The following is a 20057-nucleotide window of genomic DNA, read 5'->3' as shown; positions in this document are numbered from 1 at the left end:
AAAATCCTACTTGATCACTTTATGGAGATGCTTTTTGAGTCCAGTTTATTGTAATAAACATTCAGTGAGAGCCAAGCCATTTTATTTCATTGCATGTGTCTTTTTTCCCACAGGATTTTATTGTTTTAGAATTTTATAAGATGCTTTTTCTCTTAAAATTTTTTTCAGGAGTATGATGATGGATATGGCACTGCTTATGATGAGCAAAGTTATGACTCCTATGATAACAGCTATAGTACCCCAGCACAAAGGTAAGAATCAGTCCTTACTTACTGTTCCTGAAACTGAGTACTATTCAAACCACATTTTTGGTCTAATGTGAAAAATAAAATAACAAACCACAGCATATTTAACTAGACCACCAATCTTGGAATTGTGATTTCTATATGCTATTTACTATAAATTGGAAATAGTTAAATCTCTCCTTCCTCTTTTTATTTTTTTTAAATATACCAATTTCATCAGTTCATTCAGTAGACATATTAAGTGTTTACAATATGCCACACGGTTTTATAAGAGAAGGCAGTAACAATCCCTGCCAATAGCTAGATCATAGAAGGTACAGAATGGGAATAAGTTGGAAGAACATTGGAAAGGTAGAAAGAATCCAGGTTGTGAAGGGCTTTAAATACCAAACAAAAGGATACATATTTGATCCTAAAGTCAACAGGGAGACACTGGAATTTGTAGAATAGGGAAGGGACATGGCCAGATTTACTCTTTAACAAAATCACTGGTAGCTGAGAAAAGAATGGATTGGAGTGAAGAGAAACTTGAGTCAAGAAGACCAATCACAAGTCTATTTCAGTACTCCAGACAAGAAGTGATGAGGGCCTATAATAGAATGGTGGCTATGTTAGAAAATAGAGGGAGATATATATGAAAGATACTGTAAAACTGAAATGCAGGAATTTGATAACTGATTAGATATGTTGGGTGAATTCAAAGTAGGAGTCAAAAATCACATATAAGTTGTGAGCCTGGGTTTAACTGAGAGGATAGTGGTACCCTCAAATAGGAATTCAGAAGAGGTGGTGATTTTTAGAGGGAAAGTAATAGTTTTGTTTTATTGAGCTTGACATTCATATAAAAGCATCCGGTTCAAGATGTCTAATGAGCAATTGGTGATTCAGAACTGGAATTCAAGAAAGAGACTAAGCTAAATAGATAAATCTGGAAATCGTCTGCATAGAGAATCCATGGGAACTGATAAGATCACCAATTAAGAGAATATGTCAATATTTAACAATTTACTGGAAGTATTTAAGTAGAAGTCAGATGCCCTTTTGGGGTATATAGGAGAAAGGGAATTTGTGCCTCCACTCAGGTTTTTGACTAAATGAATTCTGAGGTTTCTTTCAACTGTCAGTTTTTTATTCAATGATCAATCAGGTTGGTTAGTAAACATTTACTAAGTGCCTACTACATGCCAGGTACATGCAAGTCTCCAGGTTACAAAGAAAGTCCAAGGACAGCTCCTGCTCTCAAGGAGCTTAGAGTCTAATGGTCTAGACAACATATAAAGAATTATGTACAAATAGACTATTTATAGGATAAATTAGAGATAACCCAAAGAGGAAAAGCACTAGAATTATGGGTGACTAATTCCAAATTATATGAAAAAGTCTTATCAAAATTCATCTGAACCTAAAACATAACATATGGTATTAAGTGGCGCAGTGGAGAGAGTGTCAGGCCTAGAATTGGGAAGACCAGAGTTCACATCTGGCTCATTCACTTCTTTGCTGTGTGATCCTGGGCAAGTCATTTAACTGGGTTTGCCTTACTTTCCTCATCTGTAAAATGATCTGGAGAAGGAAATGGCAGACCACTCCAGTATCTTTGCCAAGAAAGCCCCAGATAGGATCATGATGAGTCAGACACAACTGAGATGACTAAACAATAATTAAAATATAAAAATACCCCACTGAGAAGCTCTGCTACTCTGAAGATATTCTGAACTTTCATCAAATGGTCATGGAGACTGGTGAAAATGTTAATGAAATGTTTGGTAAAATATATGTAGAGCATTCCCCTTATCTATCATTTTAATTAATCTAGTTAAAAAGAAATACATGGCCTATCCTTGTTGAAGCCATTCTGGCTCTTAGTGATTACTGCTTCCTTAAGATTGCTAGCCATTTCTTCCATAATACATTCTAGAATTTTGTCAGGGATCACAGGCCTGTAATTTACAGACTCTTTTCTCTTCCTTTTTTTGAAAACCAGGACATAAACTTATAACTCAACTAAAATACTTTACTTCTTGTCCTTCATATACGACACTCTGATTTACCTACTCTCTTCCCCATACCTGGAATACTGTCCTCAACTCCACCTATTGGCTTCCCAGCTTTCCATTCAACACTTAGTTCAAATTCTGTCTTCTGCAGAAGACCTTTCTGGGTTCATCAACTCCCTCAGCCTCCCAACTCTCAATTCTCATGCCTTCCCTCTGAGACTACCTTTCATTTCTTCTGAGTGTGTATGTGTATGTATTATATAAGTAGTTGTTTTTATCTTATCTCCTATTAAAATTTGAATATCTTGAGGGCAAAGATAGTTTTGCTTTACCTTGTTTTAAAATTCCTAGAATTTAGCATAGTACCTGACAAATAGAAGCACTTTATTTTGACTGACTGAAATTCTTATCTCCTAAATTAACAGCAATCTCTTAATTGCCATATTTCATTGTCTTTTCTCAGTCTCTGTCTTTCTTAATCTATCTTACAGCATTTAGGTAGCACTGTTGACCACTCTCTCCTCTTACAAACTCTCCTCTCTAGGTTTTTCTGAGAACACTCTCTCCTCCTCTTTCTGCCTGACTGACCACTGTTCATTTTCCTTTGCTGCTTCACAGTCCACATCATAATATCCTTTAGCTGTGGATGTTCCTAAATTCTCTTCCCTTCTTTGCTCCCAGAGTATTAATTAACATCTCTACACATATAATAATAATAACAGCTGATATTTATGCAGCCCTTGAAATTTCCAAAGAGCTTTGCAGGCATTATCTTAGATGACTCACAGATAAGCATAAGTAGCCTTGGGCTTTCCCTTGAGCTTTAGTCCTGAATCCCAAATTAGACATTTCAAAATGGCTACCTTGAAGACCTCTCAAACTTAACCTGTGCAAACCTGAACACATTGTCTTTTCCTCTTCTTCACACCTCCCCTTTCAAATTTCCTTGTGCCTTTCCAAAGCAACACCAGCAACTTCCATGTAGTTTTCCTTACATACATCTCTAACCATATTACTCCCTTACTCATGCAACTCCCAGCTGCCTCTAAGATAAAATAATAAACTCTCTTAGTTTTAAAGCCCTTCATGACCCAGCCACAACCTAACTTTCCAGCCTAGATAAATATTACTCCCCCACTCTGTAATCTAGTCATATTGGCCTTCATTTTGTTCCTTGCACATGACTCTCCATCTCCTGTCTCCTGACTTTATGGTAACCATTCTCCCATTTCTCATGCACTACAAACCATACCCGGAGTGCATTCTCTCATCTTCTCCTCAGAATCCCTTTCTTCTTTCTAGATGCTTCTAAAACTACCTTCTACAAGAATATCTTTACCTGTTTCTCCAAGCTGGGGGGAATGTTCGTGTTCTACCTTTTATACTACCTTGTATTTAATTAGTTTGTATTTATTTGCATTCCTCCTCTCTATTCTGTACATACTGATGTATATACTTGTCTTCCCCATTAATATGTAAGCTTCTTGTGAGAAAGGATTATTTCATTCTTTATATTTATATCTCTAGCTCCTAATACACATTGTTGATTGATTGATTCTTTCCTTTATAAATATCATTTTCCTTAGAAGAGAAAATGAAAGAATTGAATAGCTCTACATTTTTCTTTGTAGTCATTTATCATCATCCTATCTGCCTCAAGCAAAGGTTCTCTTCTTTTCTGACCATCTTTCTCCCAATAGAGTTTCAAAAAAATAAAATTAAAAAAGCAAAACCTTTTTGTTATCGTACTTTTATTTGACTGCCTCTACTCATTATGAGCTTTAGTAGTCCTGGCAGCATTCTTACCTTACCATGCCAAACTGAACCATGAAAAAAATGTAAACAGTGATCATAAGAATACAAATGGAAACTGACTGGTATGAAAATACAATTACATAACTCAGCTTACATGAAGAAATATTCCAATATTCAAATGCAGTCATTCCCTTCTTAGCAGAGATGGGGAACTGTTGGAGTAAGATGTTATATATACTTAAGAGAATTGGTTGGTGTGTAGGTTAGTTTTGCTGAACTGCTTTTCTTTTATTCCCTTTTTCTTTTCTGCAAAAATATATTTTTAATTCCTATGAAAATAAAAGGGTGATGAAATTCTTTTTAAAGTTTCAAGGTCTTTATGTGGACTATTTTTTTAGTGAAAGGAAGAAGGTACTATCTTATAAATATGGAAAGTTAGAACTGGAAATGATGTTTAAAATCATTTAGTACAGGACCCTCCTTTTATATTTGAGGGAATTTAGAGTTAATGTGGCTATTCGCTTGACTTATTCAAGGTTGTAGAACTGTAACTACAACCCAGATTGCTTGCCGTTTCATTGCCTGTACACTTTCCCTTCACTGTGATGTGTAGAAATCAGAAATATATAGTTATTGTGCAAAATGACCTAAAGAGGACAGAGTGACCCTGGATTTCTTAAGTCTTGTTAAGTAAGCTTGTATTTTTATATCATATCCTTTTCCATATATATCTCACACCCTGCCTTCACTTATCAACCAAGCTATCCTGTTGTAGCAGCAAGCACCCCAGCATCCCCAGGGTGGCTGCCAGCACAGGTTCTTCGATCTGCTTTGATAAAGGAAAGCAAATCAAAATGGCTTAACAAGCTTACTTTAATCAGTCAAACATATGTATCGTTTACCTAGTGCAAGGGGAAAAGGTCAGCACCCTGAACTTCAGAATATACAGACAGAATTATCAAGACAGAGAAACAGATCGAGTAGACAGTTTCCAAATTGTCCAACCATTACAGCCATACCAAATCAACATCTGGGTTTCAAAGCTGGGGGGGGGGCTCTGGACAACAGCTTCCCAGAGTTTCATCTGATCAAATCACAGAACACTTCTCAAAGTGAGCCCCAAAACAAAGCTACACATCAGGGCTTATATAGCCTTCTCCTGGCTCAGAGAATGTAACAACCTTATTGACTCACTGCCCAATCAAAAAGTATCTAGTGAAAAACAAGCCTCCCACCCCAGGCTCCAAGTGCACTTTAGCCTAGGCTCAGGGAAGATCTTTGAATTTACATTCCCATTACACCTGTATAGCAGAGATTAAAAAAGAAAAAAAAATAGAAACAATTCAGCCAAACAAGCCAACCTATCAGCTGTGCCTGACTGTACATGTGATATTCAACAGCCTTACTCTACCTAGGCATGAAAGGTGCATAGGACTTAGGAGCATCTGCATTCAAAGCCTTCCTTAGAAAACTATATAACACTGGACAACTTATCTATTGTCAATCTCAATTTCCTTATCTATAAAATGAGCATTAATTAACTACCTTGCCCCCCCCCAAAAAAAAAGAAATAGAAAAAGAAGATACATTTTCACTTACTATTCCTGAGAGCCAAGTTTGGCCATTTCTTTCTTTCAATAAGTCAACCAGCACTTACTCAATATATTGCCAAGTATTGTACTAGGTACTTGAAATACTAAGACCTAAATAAAACAGATTCTTACCCTCATGTTATTCATATTGTATTATACAGCATGAGGTCTGTACATATATAAGAATGTACAGAATAAATACAAAATAGTTTTGTAGGTTGGTGCTAGTTGCTAGAGGGACCAGGAGGGGCCTTCTTACTTCTTGATAACCATTATTTATTTTTACGGTAATATGATTGAGTTCATTTTGCACCAGTCCATACAAGAGTTTACATTTTTTTCGAAGGTCTTCATATTCATTCTTTCTTAGAAACCATTAGCTATTTTCATCTTTGTCATTTTTGTTAATTTGAAAGATATGAAGAAGCTCCTCAGAATTGTTTTGACTTGCATTTCTTTTATTATTAATGATTTAGAGCAGACTTTCTTCTAGTTATTGTTTTCAAGGAAGAAGGGGAAAATACTTCAGGAAACCTTTTGACCCAAATCTTTCATTGAGTCTATTTCATCCCATTATAACTTAAGCTGAGAGCAGTATAGGAAATTGAATACTATTATGTTATCAAAAAGAATAGCGCAATAAGGTATGATGGACTTAATTTATCACATTTGAAAATGTTTTTAAAACTTAAAATATAGTTTTAAATTCAAAAAGATTTATTTCACTTTATAAAGCATTTAAACTTGTTTCTAAAAGTAGTTTTCTAAAATGATTTTAGATAATTGGGGGCCACTTTCCTCTTATGTAAATTATCAATAGCAAAGTTAAATTGAGTCGGTCATATAACAATGGCAAGGAATAACCAGTGGACAACCTATGTACTCCTTTTCTTTCCACAAGCAGTAATAGACCCCTTCTAGAGTCAGTAGTCAATAAGCATTTATTTAGTATCTTATGCCAGGCACTGTGCCAAGTTCTGGGGATGCCAAGAAAGGCAATATAGTTTCTATTCAAGTTCTTCTGCCAATGAAATACATATTTTGTGCTTGAATAGATCTAAAAATCTTTGAATACTTTCACTTAATTTTGCAAAACACTTCTGGTTTCAGTGGAAGCCATGTGTATAGCCCTGTGAGCACTATTTTTAAAAATTAGGAAAATGTACCACTTAATAGTCCAATTTCCAATTAAAAGCAGCATGTAACAACTCCTCTTGTTCTGAACAGCCCCACGTAGGAGTAGGAGGATGAGGTCTCTGACATTTGAAGAGCCTCTGAGGGTTTGTAGTTGTTTGACTTTCAAATTAGAAGCCAAAGGATTAAACTATATAAAATAGAAATTAAGATTATTCAAATTTTTATCAAGTAAGAGAATTTAAGGAAGAAAAAAAGCAAAAGAATATCATAACTTTGGGAAATTGCAATATCTGTGGCAATACATAGTATAGTTAAACTTAAGTATATAATCAGAATAGAGTGGAAATGATCAAGTTATGATCATTCTTGGTACATTTTGAGTACACAGAGTATGGAAAACAAAAAGATTAAAATTGTTATATTCTGTGTGTTTTATTCTACTGACAGTGTTAGCATTATTTTATTATAGTTTCTTAAAAGCTGACTTGTATAAGTGTGAAAATCATATTGGATTCTCTCATATAGGGAATTATGATCTATTGTTTATTTCAAAATGTTTAAAGTAGATTATTTTTTTTCAGGGTTTTAACATCAGTGATGGCTTTTCTTGTGCTTTTAAAATAAAATCATAATTTCATATTTATATTGAACCTTAAGGTCTAATAGAATTCAAAGTACTTTTTAAACAACTACCTTATTAGAGTCTAAATTAGTATTCCCATTTTATATGCACACTGAGATGCAGAGAAGTTCATGAAGTTCTTGACCCTAATAACACACTTAATAGATGTCAGAACCTGGATTTGGATCTAGGTTTTTCCTAATTCCAAGTCAGAGGCATACCATTTCACCTCTATAAGTTATAATATACCAAGAAATTCTTTGCTAACATTAATCAAACAAGGATTTTTTTAACCAGACCTGCCTTCCTGATTTGCAGCTATGTTTATCCATTTGGGAGTTCAGTCTTTTCAGGAATGTTTTTTGAAAATAAATTCTGCTTCACTTGATCAGACAACTCCCTAACATTAGAAACTCTGATGCTTCTTTGCAAATGTTAGTACTGTGTAACTATCAATAGCCCACAATAATTGGTTTGACTAAAAGCTTCTGTCACAATGGCTATCTTGAGTGCTCCTGTGCCTTAATTTCCTCCAAATATTTTTAAGCAAGAAACTCAGAAATAATCATTAAAGCTTTTTAGTTTTAGAACTGAAGTAATTTGGGGCGGCCAGGTAGCACAGCGAGTGAGAGCACCGGCTCCAATGTTGAGAAGACCTGTAGATCGAATCCCGGGCTCAGACACTTAGCACCCACCCAGAAACACCTGGCCATGTTACCTTGAGCAAGTTACTTAACCCCAATTGCTTAGGGGCGGCCAGGTGGCTCAGCGAGTAAGAGCACTGGCTCCAGTGTCGGGATGACCTGGATCAAATCCGGGCTCAGATACTCAGCACCACACCCAGAAATAACTGGCCGTGTAACCTTGAGCAAGTTACTTAACTCTGATGGCTTTAAAAAAAAAAAGAACTGAAGTAATTTTATCAGGAGTATCCTTGTAATTAAGATATCCTATTAGAGAAAAATAAGTAAAAAAATTTACTAAGGTTTATATCAGAATTTTTCCTTCAACAAATGTTCTGCACTGTTATGTGCAAGCAACTGGGATAGGGACTGAAGGGATACTAGACATTACGAACAAAGCATACATTGCCCACAAGAATTTTCTGTTCTCAGACTGAAACATGTTTATTTTGAAAATAAATAGTATTAATTTCCCTAAAAGCATTACATAGGGATACTAGATTTGCCTCTTTTACCAGTTGGAATCTTCATGCATGATCTACACAAGTGTTTAGGAAGACAATAATAGGGCAAAGGCAAGTGAGTACTAATAAATCAATTGCCACTGTCAGGTCCCTATTTAATGTTCTCTAGAATACATGAGATTTATCACTAAGGAATTGTAGAATAATGGTAGTATATGGAAACAAAGTCCACCAGGGATGTGTACTACATCATTTGGATTTAGCGCTGCCATCTGCTTAATAGCATCAAGATGACTACAGAGGTACTTATGATCAACCATTCATAGCAGTGACAGATGCTGCCGAGAGTTAACATGCCAAGGAAAGAGGTTTGTTACCAAAATGCAGATTGTGTGACAAGGTTGCTGAAAAGAAGATTTTTTTTTACCTGTCCAATAGCTAAAGGGTTTTTCCCCCTTTTCTTTCATGGTCCTGTACTTAAAGGGTGTTTATTGAATCACAGATGTATATTCTTTTCTTTATCAGACTTCAGATTATTTCTTATTATAAGACACAACTAAAAATGTTGGTTCAGACATTTATCTTCCAAACAGAATGGAAATAACATTTATGTAATTTCTGTTCCTTTAAATGTACTTCTTGGATGGATCCATAATGATGGAACCTGTGAAGGCTCAGTTAAATCTCATCAAGTTAATTAGCACAGTATGATGTTCTAGTATACAAGTAACTTTTCTTAAATATTATTGAGAATTTGTTTAGCTTAGCAATATAATTTGTAACTTAGAAAGGGACCTCAGAGGTCATCTAGCCAAACCCCATCATCTTACAGATAAAACTAATGCTTAGAGAGATAGTCTTGCAGTTAATGAGGAGCAGAGTTAGGTTTTGGAAGCCAGGTCCTCCAATTCCAAATCCAGCAGTCTTTTACTGCCTCTGAGAAGCAGGAAGATCACTAGACTTGGGCCCAGGGTTTGATTCCCTCCACTACTGTTCGTTGTCTCTGTGATGAATGGCAGTGTCATTTAACTTCTGTTTCGTATGCTCTTCTCATCGCAAGGCACAACTTCATGGAGTATCTTTAAGAAAATGCTTTGTAAACTATAATGTGTTATAAGAATACAGGGATTTATTACCCTGAAGTTATTTTTTTTAATTTAAAGGCAGAATAATGGAAGGAAAGGCGTCCAGATCTGGGGTCAGGAGGCCTGGACTCAATCCTCAGCTCTAACACTAAGGAGCTTTATGACATTGAGCAAACCACTTTACCTCTCATGCTCAATTTTCTCATCTTTCACATGGTGTCATACTACTTATTTTACATTACTTGAGGAGAAAGTTCCATGTGAACCTTAAAGCTTTCTGTGTAAGTATGAATTAATTAGTAAAATAGATCCTTATTTAAATGAATTTATGATTTCATGTGTGGGTTTGCTTTCAGTTAATATTCATTAATCACCAACTGTATGCCTGGAACTCTTTTAGGCTCTTCTCATACAAAGTCAAAGATGAAATAGCCCTCTGAGGAGCTTACATTCAGTGAGTAGGGGAACATTTGAACATATACAAAGATTAAGTAAATACAATAAAACAAAGTAATTTCGTAGGGTAAGCAGAGAGCATTAACTAGGAGAATCAGCTGATCTTTGAAGGGAGTAGCTAGAGAGACAGTCACACTGGGAGGGAGAAGTGATGGGGGATAGTATTCTAGGCATATGAAGAGCCTTTGGAAATACATGGAGGTGGGAAATAGATGTTATTGATGGAATTAATAATTAATTGATGGAATTAATCAATCCCTGGGCTCCTGGGCTCCCGGCTCTGGGCTCTGGGGATTCTGTTCAGAAGAAGCTCCACCACCACCAGTTTTCAGGACTCAGTTCTCCATTCTTCTGTAGCTGCTCTGCCACCAGATCTTGGTCCCAAGGAAATTCTGACTGTGCCTCTCTGGGGCTTTTCTTATATACACAGTATTACCTTCCTTCAGCCAACCCCTTCCTGTTACATCAATTAATAGGAGACAGGAGTTCATAACTTCTGTTCCCCCAATCAGAGGCTTGATCAGTTACTAATTGTGAAGTACCTGCTACTTTTGCCAACACAAAGGGATCTTCAAATTCAAAATTACATTACCATTACATTATGCAGGCACAAAGTAAGGAATATGTAAATAGAGATTTTAGGTTAAAGAGTAAGAAAGTACATATGTAGTAAGAATATTCTGGAGAGTATGTGAGATCATAAGATCAAGAATAGAAGGTTTGACAGGGACTAGCAGGTCATAATAACAACAACAACAATAATAGTGATCATGATAGCCAGTATTTATCTAACACTTACTATATGCCAGGTAATGTGCTCTTTTACAAATATTATCTCATTTTATCCCCACAGTAAGCCTGGTTGATAAGTGCTTTTATTATCCCCATTTTAGAGTTGAGGAACTGAGGCAAACTGAATCAGTGACTTGCCAAATTCACACAGCTATTAAGTGTCTGAAGTTGAATTTGACCTAAGGACTTCCTGACTCCAGGCCCAGAAGCACCTAGGTGCCTCAAGGTCCCCCTCTTTGTAAGAGATTAGAGTATAGGATGAGAGAATGGAGCAAGGACATTAAGGGGTTTTGAGATGTTGAGAAGTAATAGGGAGGTCATGATATATAGAGTTTGGGGAGGATCTTTTTGTTGGTTTTTTTTCCAATAAAGTATAATTATCCAATAAACATTCCAATAAAGCAATTCAACTAAGAGGAGGAAAACTAGAGAGGAAAGAAGAGGAAAGGAAATTTGAAACTGTTTTTGTGAGGAGTAGGACAGAGAATCATTTAGTGGGGAATGGAGTCAAGAGTGTAGATTAAAAGCAGCATTTTACCAAGCTTTCCTAACATACACCCTCCAAAATGTCCCCCCACACACACACACAAAAAGAGTCAAACTGGATCCTGGACAGGAAAGTCAATTAAATGCCTTACTCCTTTTTTCCAGTTCAGGATAATTTGTAAAGACAGAAATACAGGTGTGCAGATGCTGGGACAGGAGCTGACTAAGATTGTGGTGCTACAGAAAAGGGACCAGTGGTGGCAGTAATACCTGACTGTAGTTGTCTGTGGCAATAGTAGTGAAGAAGGCCCAACTGCATGGGACAGTAAAGGACTGAACACCTGGTCAGAAAGAGATGTCAGGGATATCAGTAGTAACACTGGTATGAGGAATGGGTGCCATCTGGCAGCTCTGGTGCCTATTACCCAATTCTGAATCACAGTTCCAGGGCAGAGAGAAGAGAGCCAGGAGGGAGCAAGGCCTCTACCTATAAGGATCAGAGCACAGGACCAGAAATCTCCCCAAATCAAAACAGTTCGGGAATACTGAAAACTTAAAAGGCACACCCCCAGACTCCATTGAACTGTGAAAGCAGCAAAAGGACACAAAAGACAGAAGCTCAGCTAGAAATCCTCCCCATCCTCAGAAGTTTATAGAACCCAATTCTAACATAAATTCAAAAGTCAAGAAATAAAATGTAAAAGTGAGCAAAAACAACAACAAAAAAGAACCTAGCCATAAAAAATCTTCTCTAGTAATAGGAAAGCTCAAGATAGAAACTCAGAAAAAGACAATGACTTCACAACATCTAAAACCAAAACTTCAAAGGAAATGGTAGATTGGGTGCAAACCCAACAACAATTCCTAGTGGAGCTCAAGGAAGATGTTTGTTTGTTTGTTTTTTAATAAAAGGAGCTAAAAATATTTCAAAAAACCAAATAAGGAAGGGAAGGGAAATAATGAGAAAAGACATAAGAGTTATGTAAGAAAATTATGAAAAGACCATTAGCATTTTGGGAAAAGAGGCACAAAAATGCTGAGGAAAATAGCTCCTTAAAATCAGAATTAGAAGTAGAAGTTAATGAATTCATGAGATATCAAGAAACAAGAAAGTAGAAATAAAAGAAAAAGTGAAATATTGCATCAGAGTAACAGCTGACCTGGAAAATAGATTGAGGAGAGACCATTTTAACAATTACTGGACTGTATGAAAGGCAATATTTTTAAAAAAGAAAGTTTAGACCAGGGGTGGGGAACCTGCTGCAGGTTTCCCACCCCTGGTGTAGACATTACATTTCAAGAAATTCCTTATTGAGGAAAATTGTCCAGATATCTTAGAACCTGACAGCAAATTGAAAATCAAACAAATCCACCAGTCACCTCCTGAAAAGTATCCCAAAATGAAAAAATCACATGAATATTCTAGTCATATTCCAGAGATTCCAAATCAAGGAGAAAATATTTTAAGCAAAAAGAAACTCTTTAAATATGGTGAAGCCAGAGTCAGGATCATATAAGATTTAGTAGCTATCATTTTCTTAAATGAATGGAGGGCTTAAAATATGATATGCCAAAAGGCAAAGGAGCTAGTATTGGAATCCTAGATTAATCTACCTAGCAGAACTGTAAGGGTGGGGGAGGGGGGAGGAGAATTAGACATGTAATGAACTTCCAGGCATTCCTAATGAAAAGATGAAAGCTCAGCAGAAAATTTGACATTCAAACATGATATTCAAGAGAAGGATAAAAAGATAAATATGAGTGAAAAACCATAAGGGACATAATAAGGTCAAGCCATTTACATTCCTATTTGGGGTGATGGTAGATGTCACCCCAAGAATTTAATCATCGCTAGGGCAGTTAGAAGGAATCTGTTTAGTCAGTGGGCATGGGTGTGTGCGTCTGTTGTGTTAGAATGATCCCAAAATAAGAATGGAAGGATGAGAAAGATGGTTGTATTGGAAGAAAGGGAAGAGAGAGGAAGTATGAGGAAGGAAGGAAGAAATATTCAGGAAAGTTACAACACAGAGGGGGAACAGGCAACACTTAAACTTAACTCTTATCAACTGGTTAAAGGAGAGAACGAAAAAAAGTACACACATACAAATAGTTGGGTACAAAACTGCATCTTACCTAACAGAGCAGTAGGAGGGGAAAGGACTGAGAGAAAATGAGTGATATGAGTAAGGATGGATGAAGGGAGGCAGTGTTCAGAAGCAAAACAAACTTTTGATGAGGGGACAGGGCAAAAAAAGAAGGATAAAGACAAGAATATAGGATGGAGGGAAATAAACACTTATCATAAGTGTTTATAAGAGTGTGTGAATGAGTTGATGTCACTCATAAAATAAAAGTGGAGAGAAAAATTATTTAGAGGCCAGAATCCAAAAATATATTGCTTATATGAAATGCACTTGAAATAAAAGGAAACATATAGAGTTAAATAAGGGCTGAAGCAAAATGCCATGCTTCAGCTGAAGTAAGAAAGGCAAGAGTAGCAATTATTTTTTTTTCACACAAAGCAAAACAAATGTAGACCTAATTAAAAGAGATGATCACAGAAATTACATTTTGGTAAAAGGTACCATATAGGCAGTATCAGTACTAAACATATGTGCATCAAATGACTTATCAACCAAATACTTAAAGAAAAAGTTAAATGAGTTACAGGAAGAAATAAACAGTAAAACTATACTAGTGTGGGACCTCAGTTTGCCTCTCTCAGACTTAGATAATTCTAACCACTAAAAAAACAACAACCAAGAATGAAGTTAAGGACAAAAATAAAATTTGAGAAAAGTTTGATATGATAGCCCCTTTGGCACAATGGAAACAAGATAATAACCTTTTATTAAGTGCTTTCTATGTTCCAGGTAGTGTTCTAAAAAAGAGTAAAGCAGAATTGGAATGATACTATATACCCCCGCCCTTCTACCTCTGCCTTTTATCTGGAACACACCTTGTCTGGAAACTTAAAATATATACTTGGAACTATTGTATAGGAAAACAAATGTATTGTTAAAGATAAAGCTGTGATGGCCATTTTCGAGGCCACCACTCTTAAATTATCACACAAAGTATGACAAAAAAATCATAAACTCACTTAAATAAGAAAAGTATTAGAGGGGTTGTTGGGGGAATGCCAAGAGCAATTTGATGAACTCCCTAATCAACTTGATGAAAATACTTCTCTCCCACCTACTGCCCCCATAAATAGTGTAGGTAATAAACTCATTAGTACTTTTTTGAGAATTAAAAGTATGACTTGTATTAGTATTGGCTCACCAGAACTCTTAGGAGATCAGACTCTTTTCAAAGGAACCATAAAAGAGACCACTCTGACCATTTCATGTCCCTTTTTTCTTTACTTTTTCATGTTTAGAGGACAGACCAGAGTATGGCATAGTGGACCTGTGTTCTAGTTTAGGGGTTGGTAGAAGATGGTAGAGATGCTTGCATATGTGCATAGTCTCCTCAGTAATTGTCACTGTTTGTCTTTGGAGCATAGAAACATGAAGGTTAGGGGCAACTAAGTGGTGCAGTGAGTAAGAGCACCGGTCCCAGAGTCGGGAGACCTGGGATCGGTTCTGGCCTCAGATACTTAACACCCACACAAAATAACTGGCCATGTAATCTTGAGCAAGTTACTTAACCCCAATTGCTTAAAAAAAAGAAAGAAACATGAAGGTTATATGTATTGTAACACAGCTTTCTTTCCCCCCCTCAGCCCAATAAAGGACTAACCTTCACAACATAAGATAGAACAGTAGCTAAATCAGTTGTGGAGTATCTTGGTGATACACATAGAACCACATTGTGCTTGCCCATCCTACACAAGAGGGAGAACTTTGTCATAGACACTATTCCTTAAACTCAACATACTTTGTGTTTCCTAGGTAGTGTGTTCAAACCGGAAAAAGGAGATTTCCTATGCAGCACCAATTCATGGGGTGGACCTATGGGGAGTCCTAAATGTGATAGTTCTGGAATCTAGCCTTTTATACAGAGAAGAGTAATTTCTTGGCCATTGACAGATTTAGGGGCTTCCTTGATAACAAACCCAAAGTGGAGATTTGGGAGCCCAGCAATCTAAAGAGAAAATGAGCAGTTTGTCTCTCTAAGAAGAATTAGATTGATACCTCCCACATGGCCCGGCCGCTATAGCCAAAAGAGCAAAGCATGGATTGCCACCCCTCGCTATTACTGTTAGTTATTTAGACCATACAGATTATAAGGATGTTACATATCCAGCAGTTCCAAAATTTGTTTATCTTCCATGAGAATCCAAACCATATGAGCAGCTTTTAGTTGAGGAGGGGTATATAGGACTGTGGCAAAACAATCGATTGATCAGAATCTGTTGGGGTTTTGCCCTGCTGGAGGCTGAGTTTAGTGCTTTCTGAAAAGTAGTATTGCAAGTTTTATTTTTTATTTTTATGAGATCCTGTAAGTTTGTTATATCTTTATATTTTTGTATATTCTTTGTATCTTACATATTTCCAGTGGGGTAAAATCAAGACTGTACTGTGCCGGACTTTTGTTACCATGAATTCTTACATGGGATCCAGAGACCCCTGTTCACAACATTTGTAGAAACTTAGAAGTCCTGTTTGCAGATTTTTTCCTGTTACAAACTACAGTTGGGGGAAATGAGCTAAAGAGCAAAAGATCCATCTTGAGACGGCCCCTATGAAGGGATCCAGTTCACAAAGGTCCATAGTCTTGAGGAGAGCAGGGAGGATAGAGGAATGAACCCTGGATTATGATCTCTAGGGAAAAAATTAGTATAGTAAACCTTAATGGGTACTGTCAAACAAGTTAGATACTCTTGGGCTTTATTTTTTCATTTATAAAATGAAAAGATTGAACTTTGGGTGTTGACCAACCAGCAGTCTGTAGTATAGCTGTCTGCCAATTTTTTTTTTACCAATGTCAAATATTTTTACAACCCAAAAACCTTTCTTTAAAATATATAGAGTTTTTTTTTTTTTAATGGACTATCACTTGACCCGGTGCTCTTCCTTTCCCCAGCATCAGAAGCTTAAGAAGTCATCAGTCACAATACAGTATTTAGATGTTTTTCTCATCTGGACTAGATGAAAACTGTGAACTAGATGACCTATTAGGTCCCTCTAAAATAGATCAGTATTCTATAATTCCTATGTCTTAGATTGAATTTGATTTAAAGCCAGCCTGAATTAATTTAAAAAAAATTAAATTATAGATTTTTGTACAGGTTTAATGCTGGTAAGTGTGTAAGTGAATTGGATTAGTTTATTCCATTGTTGCTTAGGAAACTTGATATATAAATATTCATGTTCGGTAATTTTCAGTCATTTCCAACTCTTTGTAACCCCTTTGTGGTTTTCTTGGCAAAGAAATGGTTTGGCATTTCCTTTTCTCCAGCTCATTTTACAGATAAGGAAACTGAGGCAACAGGGTTAAATGACTTGCCTAGGGTCACACAGCTAAGTAAGTGTCCAAGGCCTAATTTTAACTCAGGAAGATTGTCTTCCTGACTTACTCCATCTACTGTGACACTTTAATTGTCCATTGTGTAATTAAATTGTAATTTATTAACGTGCAATTAATCTTAATTTATTATAATAAATTCCTAGGTAAATGGAGAATTGTAAAGCAATTATAGATGTGTATGCTATAGCTTGGGACATAGAAGAAGTGCTTCCAGACAATTTTTTTTCTTTTAATATTGGTTCTTTTCACTTTTTGTGTTAGTTACACACCTATTTGCAGTATTAAACTTTTCTTTTTAATATGAAGTATCAGCAGAACTTTTCTTTGTAGTGTAAAGCCAAAGATGACTCTTTGATGGAGTCATCTTAAAATCAGAACTAGTGTGTATGAATTAATTTTTTAATGAATAAAGTCAAGCCTTTTACTCTGCAATAGCTCTATGATAATGCCTCATCATGTAGATTGCAATCCCATCAATATCTTCTCTTTCTTTGGTATTCTTATCCACATCTTTCAATTAATTTTCCATAGCAAATTCAACCATTGTGTTTAGAAACGTTCCTCTGGCTCTTTTAATATTTTGGGTATACCAGGGTTCTATGTCTATCCATGTTTTTTGTCTCCCATTCTTGATAAGTAAACCAACACACTTCCTTTCCATCTTACATTGTCTATAATAATTTTTTCTGTCACTTGTCATGTAAAGTCACAAGTGATAATATGTGCTATCTACATATGCCACCATGAACCTTTCTCTTTGCTTTGAGGTTATTTGTAATTAGATTCTTCCAAGATCATGGTATATTCTTCTAACATCACTAAGAGAATATTGGTGTTGAAGAGATATGCTTTTTATAGCATATCTAACTCTATTGTCATTGAAATCATGGCATAGTTATCCAAATAAAGCTGAACCAAATCTTTTCCTCTTTGTAAATTATGGGTCCAGCTTGTTGCCTTTATACAACTCATTAACATTTGTAGTATATACATGTTTTAGACTACTGATCTAGCTATATGAACATTACACATTTTTTTCTCTTTGGTTTTTCAGTATGGAATAGTTAAACCTATTTTACAATGATATAGATTTCTTCAAGTAGTTTCGTAGTGATTTGATGATCATTGTAAATATTGCAGTATTATTCACCGTGGGGAGCATTTGGGGACCTGTGCCATCAATAGTGAAACTTTTTATTTAGACTTTCCTCAGAAAATCTTCCTTGATATTTTACTGATATTTTATACTTCACTTCTTGTCAATAATCAGCAGCTCTTTGAACAAATACTCAATTCAGTTAATTTCATTATGTGTTTACTAAGTACCTATTATGTATGTAGCACTGTGGTGGGCTATAGGGATACCTGCCAGCTACCCACACGCACAAATGAAATAGCTTGTCCTCAAGGAACCTGCTTTCTACTGAGGGAAAATTTTAGGTATACAAATGCATACAAAAGAAATACAAATTAATGGGAGAAGGGAAATGCTAAAAACTGATAAGGATTAGGAAAAGCCTCTTGAGGCTCTTATAGAGGGAAAGTATGAGAGGAAGGATAACCAGTAAGGAGGGTTTGCTGTAGTCCTGCTGAGGGATGATGATTTCTTGAATGAGGGAGAGTGGCTGTGTGAATGAAAAAAAAAAGGTACTGTGAAGAAACAAATTTCAGTGTGATGGGTAACACTTAGAGCTATTCACAAGAGGAATGATTTCACCCTTAATTCAAGGTCTTTAAGTAGAGGATGGATAGATGCTTAGGCTCCTTCCAACTCTGAAATTCAAAACTTGACCCAAGACCAATAAAATTAAGCAAACATAATTCAGATAACAAAATAACTATTACATGTTAATTCTTATTTTTGTCCTTGCCATGGTGAAAGTCAGTCTTGTTATGTATTTTATCCTCAAGGTTGAAAGTTAACCATGATAACAAAATAAATAGCGTTGTAAATATAATAGACCATTCAGATGATTCAGATTATGAGAATTTTCAAAACAAATCTCAGAATAACTTCTGTTACTAATAACAGATAAATCATATTAAAATGCATACCCTTATTCAGGTTGTTCTAAAAGGATATTTCTTCAACTTAGTTACCAAAAAAGATTTTAAACTTTCTGGATATGCTAGATTCTTCTTCACTTAAACTTCTCTTGACTAAATTGTGTGAGAAACATACTTAGTATAGGAATGAACAATATTAATTGGAAAACCAGGAAGGTTTTCATTACATTTAGTTTACATTTTTTCTTTCTGAATAAATTGGTAGCTCCCCTAATGGAATACTGGGACTTAGACAAATGTGAGCCCCTTTATGCTGCTTCAATTTGAATTTTCTACCTTGTTTTCCATTAACTAGGTACAACCTCCTGAATTGTCCATGTCATGCCCCCCTCAAACAGCTCATTAAGCTTGCATACAAGCTTCTAACCTTTTACCTGATCAGAAGTTCTTCTAGATCACAGCTCTAATTAGAACCAGTGACCTCAGAATTACATTCAGCTATCACTCAAAGATAAGAGTAGTTTTAATTGTGTGGAAACAAAATTCCTTCCATTCTTCCCCAGGATTGGAATAGGTGGTGCCTTTTCTTTCTAACCTTTTTATTCCAACTTGATACATTGACTTTTGCAACTAACAGATTGCTAAATGACTCCTAAACTCTATTAATCTGGTTTCTTTCCATTCCATCAAATATTGAATTAGTAAAATCATTGAAAACTTCTGTTTACATATAAAGTTATACTTCTTTACTCAGATTCTCTTCTACCTGTACATATGATTTAATATCATGAACAACCAGCACCTGCTCCTCTGTGTCCTCTCCCAGTACAATATCTTTCTTGGTTTGCTACCTATTTGCTTCCACTAAAAGAGGGGGGGGGAAGGGGATACTATAAAGCCAAGCATGAGCAGCTTTCCAGAGGACTGCTGCTGTTAACAGCTTTTAAGATTCTGATTACACAGTATAGTGAACTCTCTGTTTATTCAATAACAAATCAGAACAAAACATTCACGGAAAATCAGAGTACAACATTCACAATGACTTATCACTAAAATGGCCACATAGTTTTCACCATAGTGGTCACAATAGTTTTCACCAAAGTACAATCATTTAGTCAATCACAAAATCCATAATTCAATCACAAAGTATAAAAGTAAAAGTTTTCCACCCCTAGGTCACAGTAAATCATAATCTTCTCATGCAGTACACAGTATCCAAGTAAAGTCAGCTTGATTCAAGGCTGGCTCTCAGCTTCAATGG

The 20057-nt window shown here is 35.9% G+C and overlaps 1 protein-coding gene across 1 annotated transcript in view; it reads left to right on the top strand.

Moving 5' to 3' along the window:
- KHDRBS3 (KH RNA binding domain containing, signal transduction associated 3) overlaps positions 1–20057 on the top strand; it is a 290189-nt gene that overhangs the window by 249150 nt on the left and 20982 nt on the right. Inside the window, exon 7 of the mRNA XM_069080929.1 lies at positions 169–251. Within this exon, the coding sequence (XP_068937030.1) occupies positions 169–251 (83 nt within the window). The remainder of the gene's footprint in view (positions 1–168; positions 252–20057) is intronic.

Source organism: Petaurus breviceps, unplaced genomic scaffold (assembly GCF_028583685.1).
Source record: "Petaurus breviceps papuanus isolate PSGF00001 unplaced genomic scaffold, PetGlider_PUasm1.0 98, whole genome shotgun sequence".
Lineage (NCBI taxonomy): Eukaryota > Metazoa > Chordata > Mammalia > Diprotodontia > Petauridae > Petaurus > Petaurus breviceps.
This window is presented reverse-complemented; position numbering and strand designations above follow the sequence as displayed.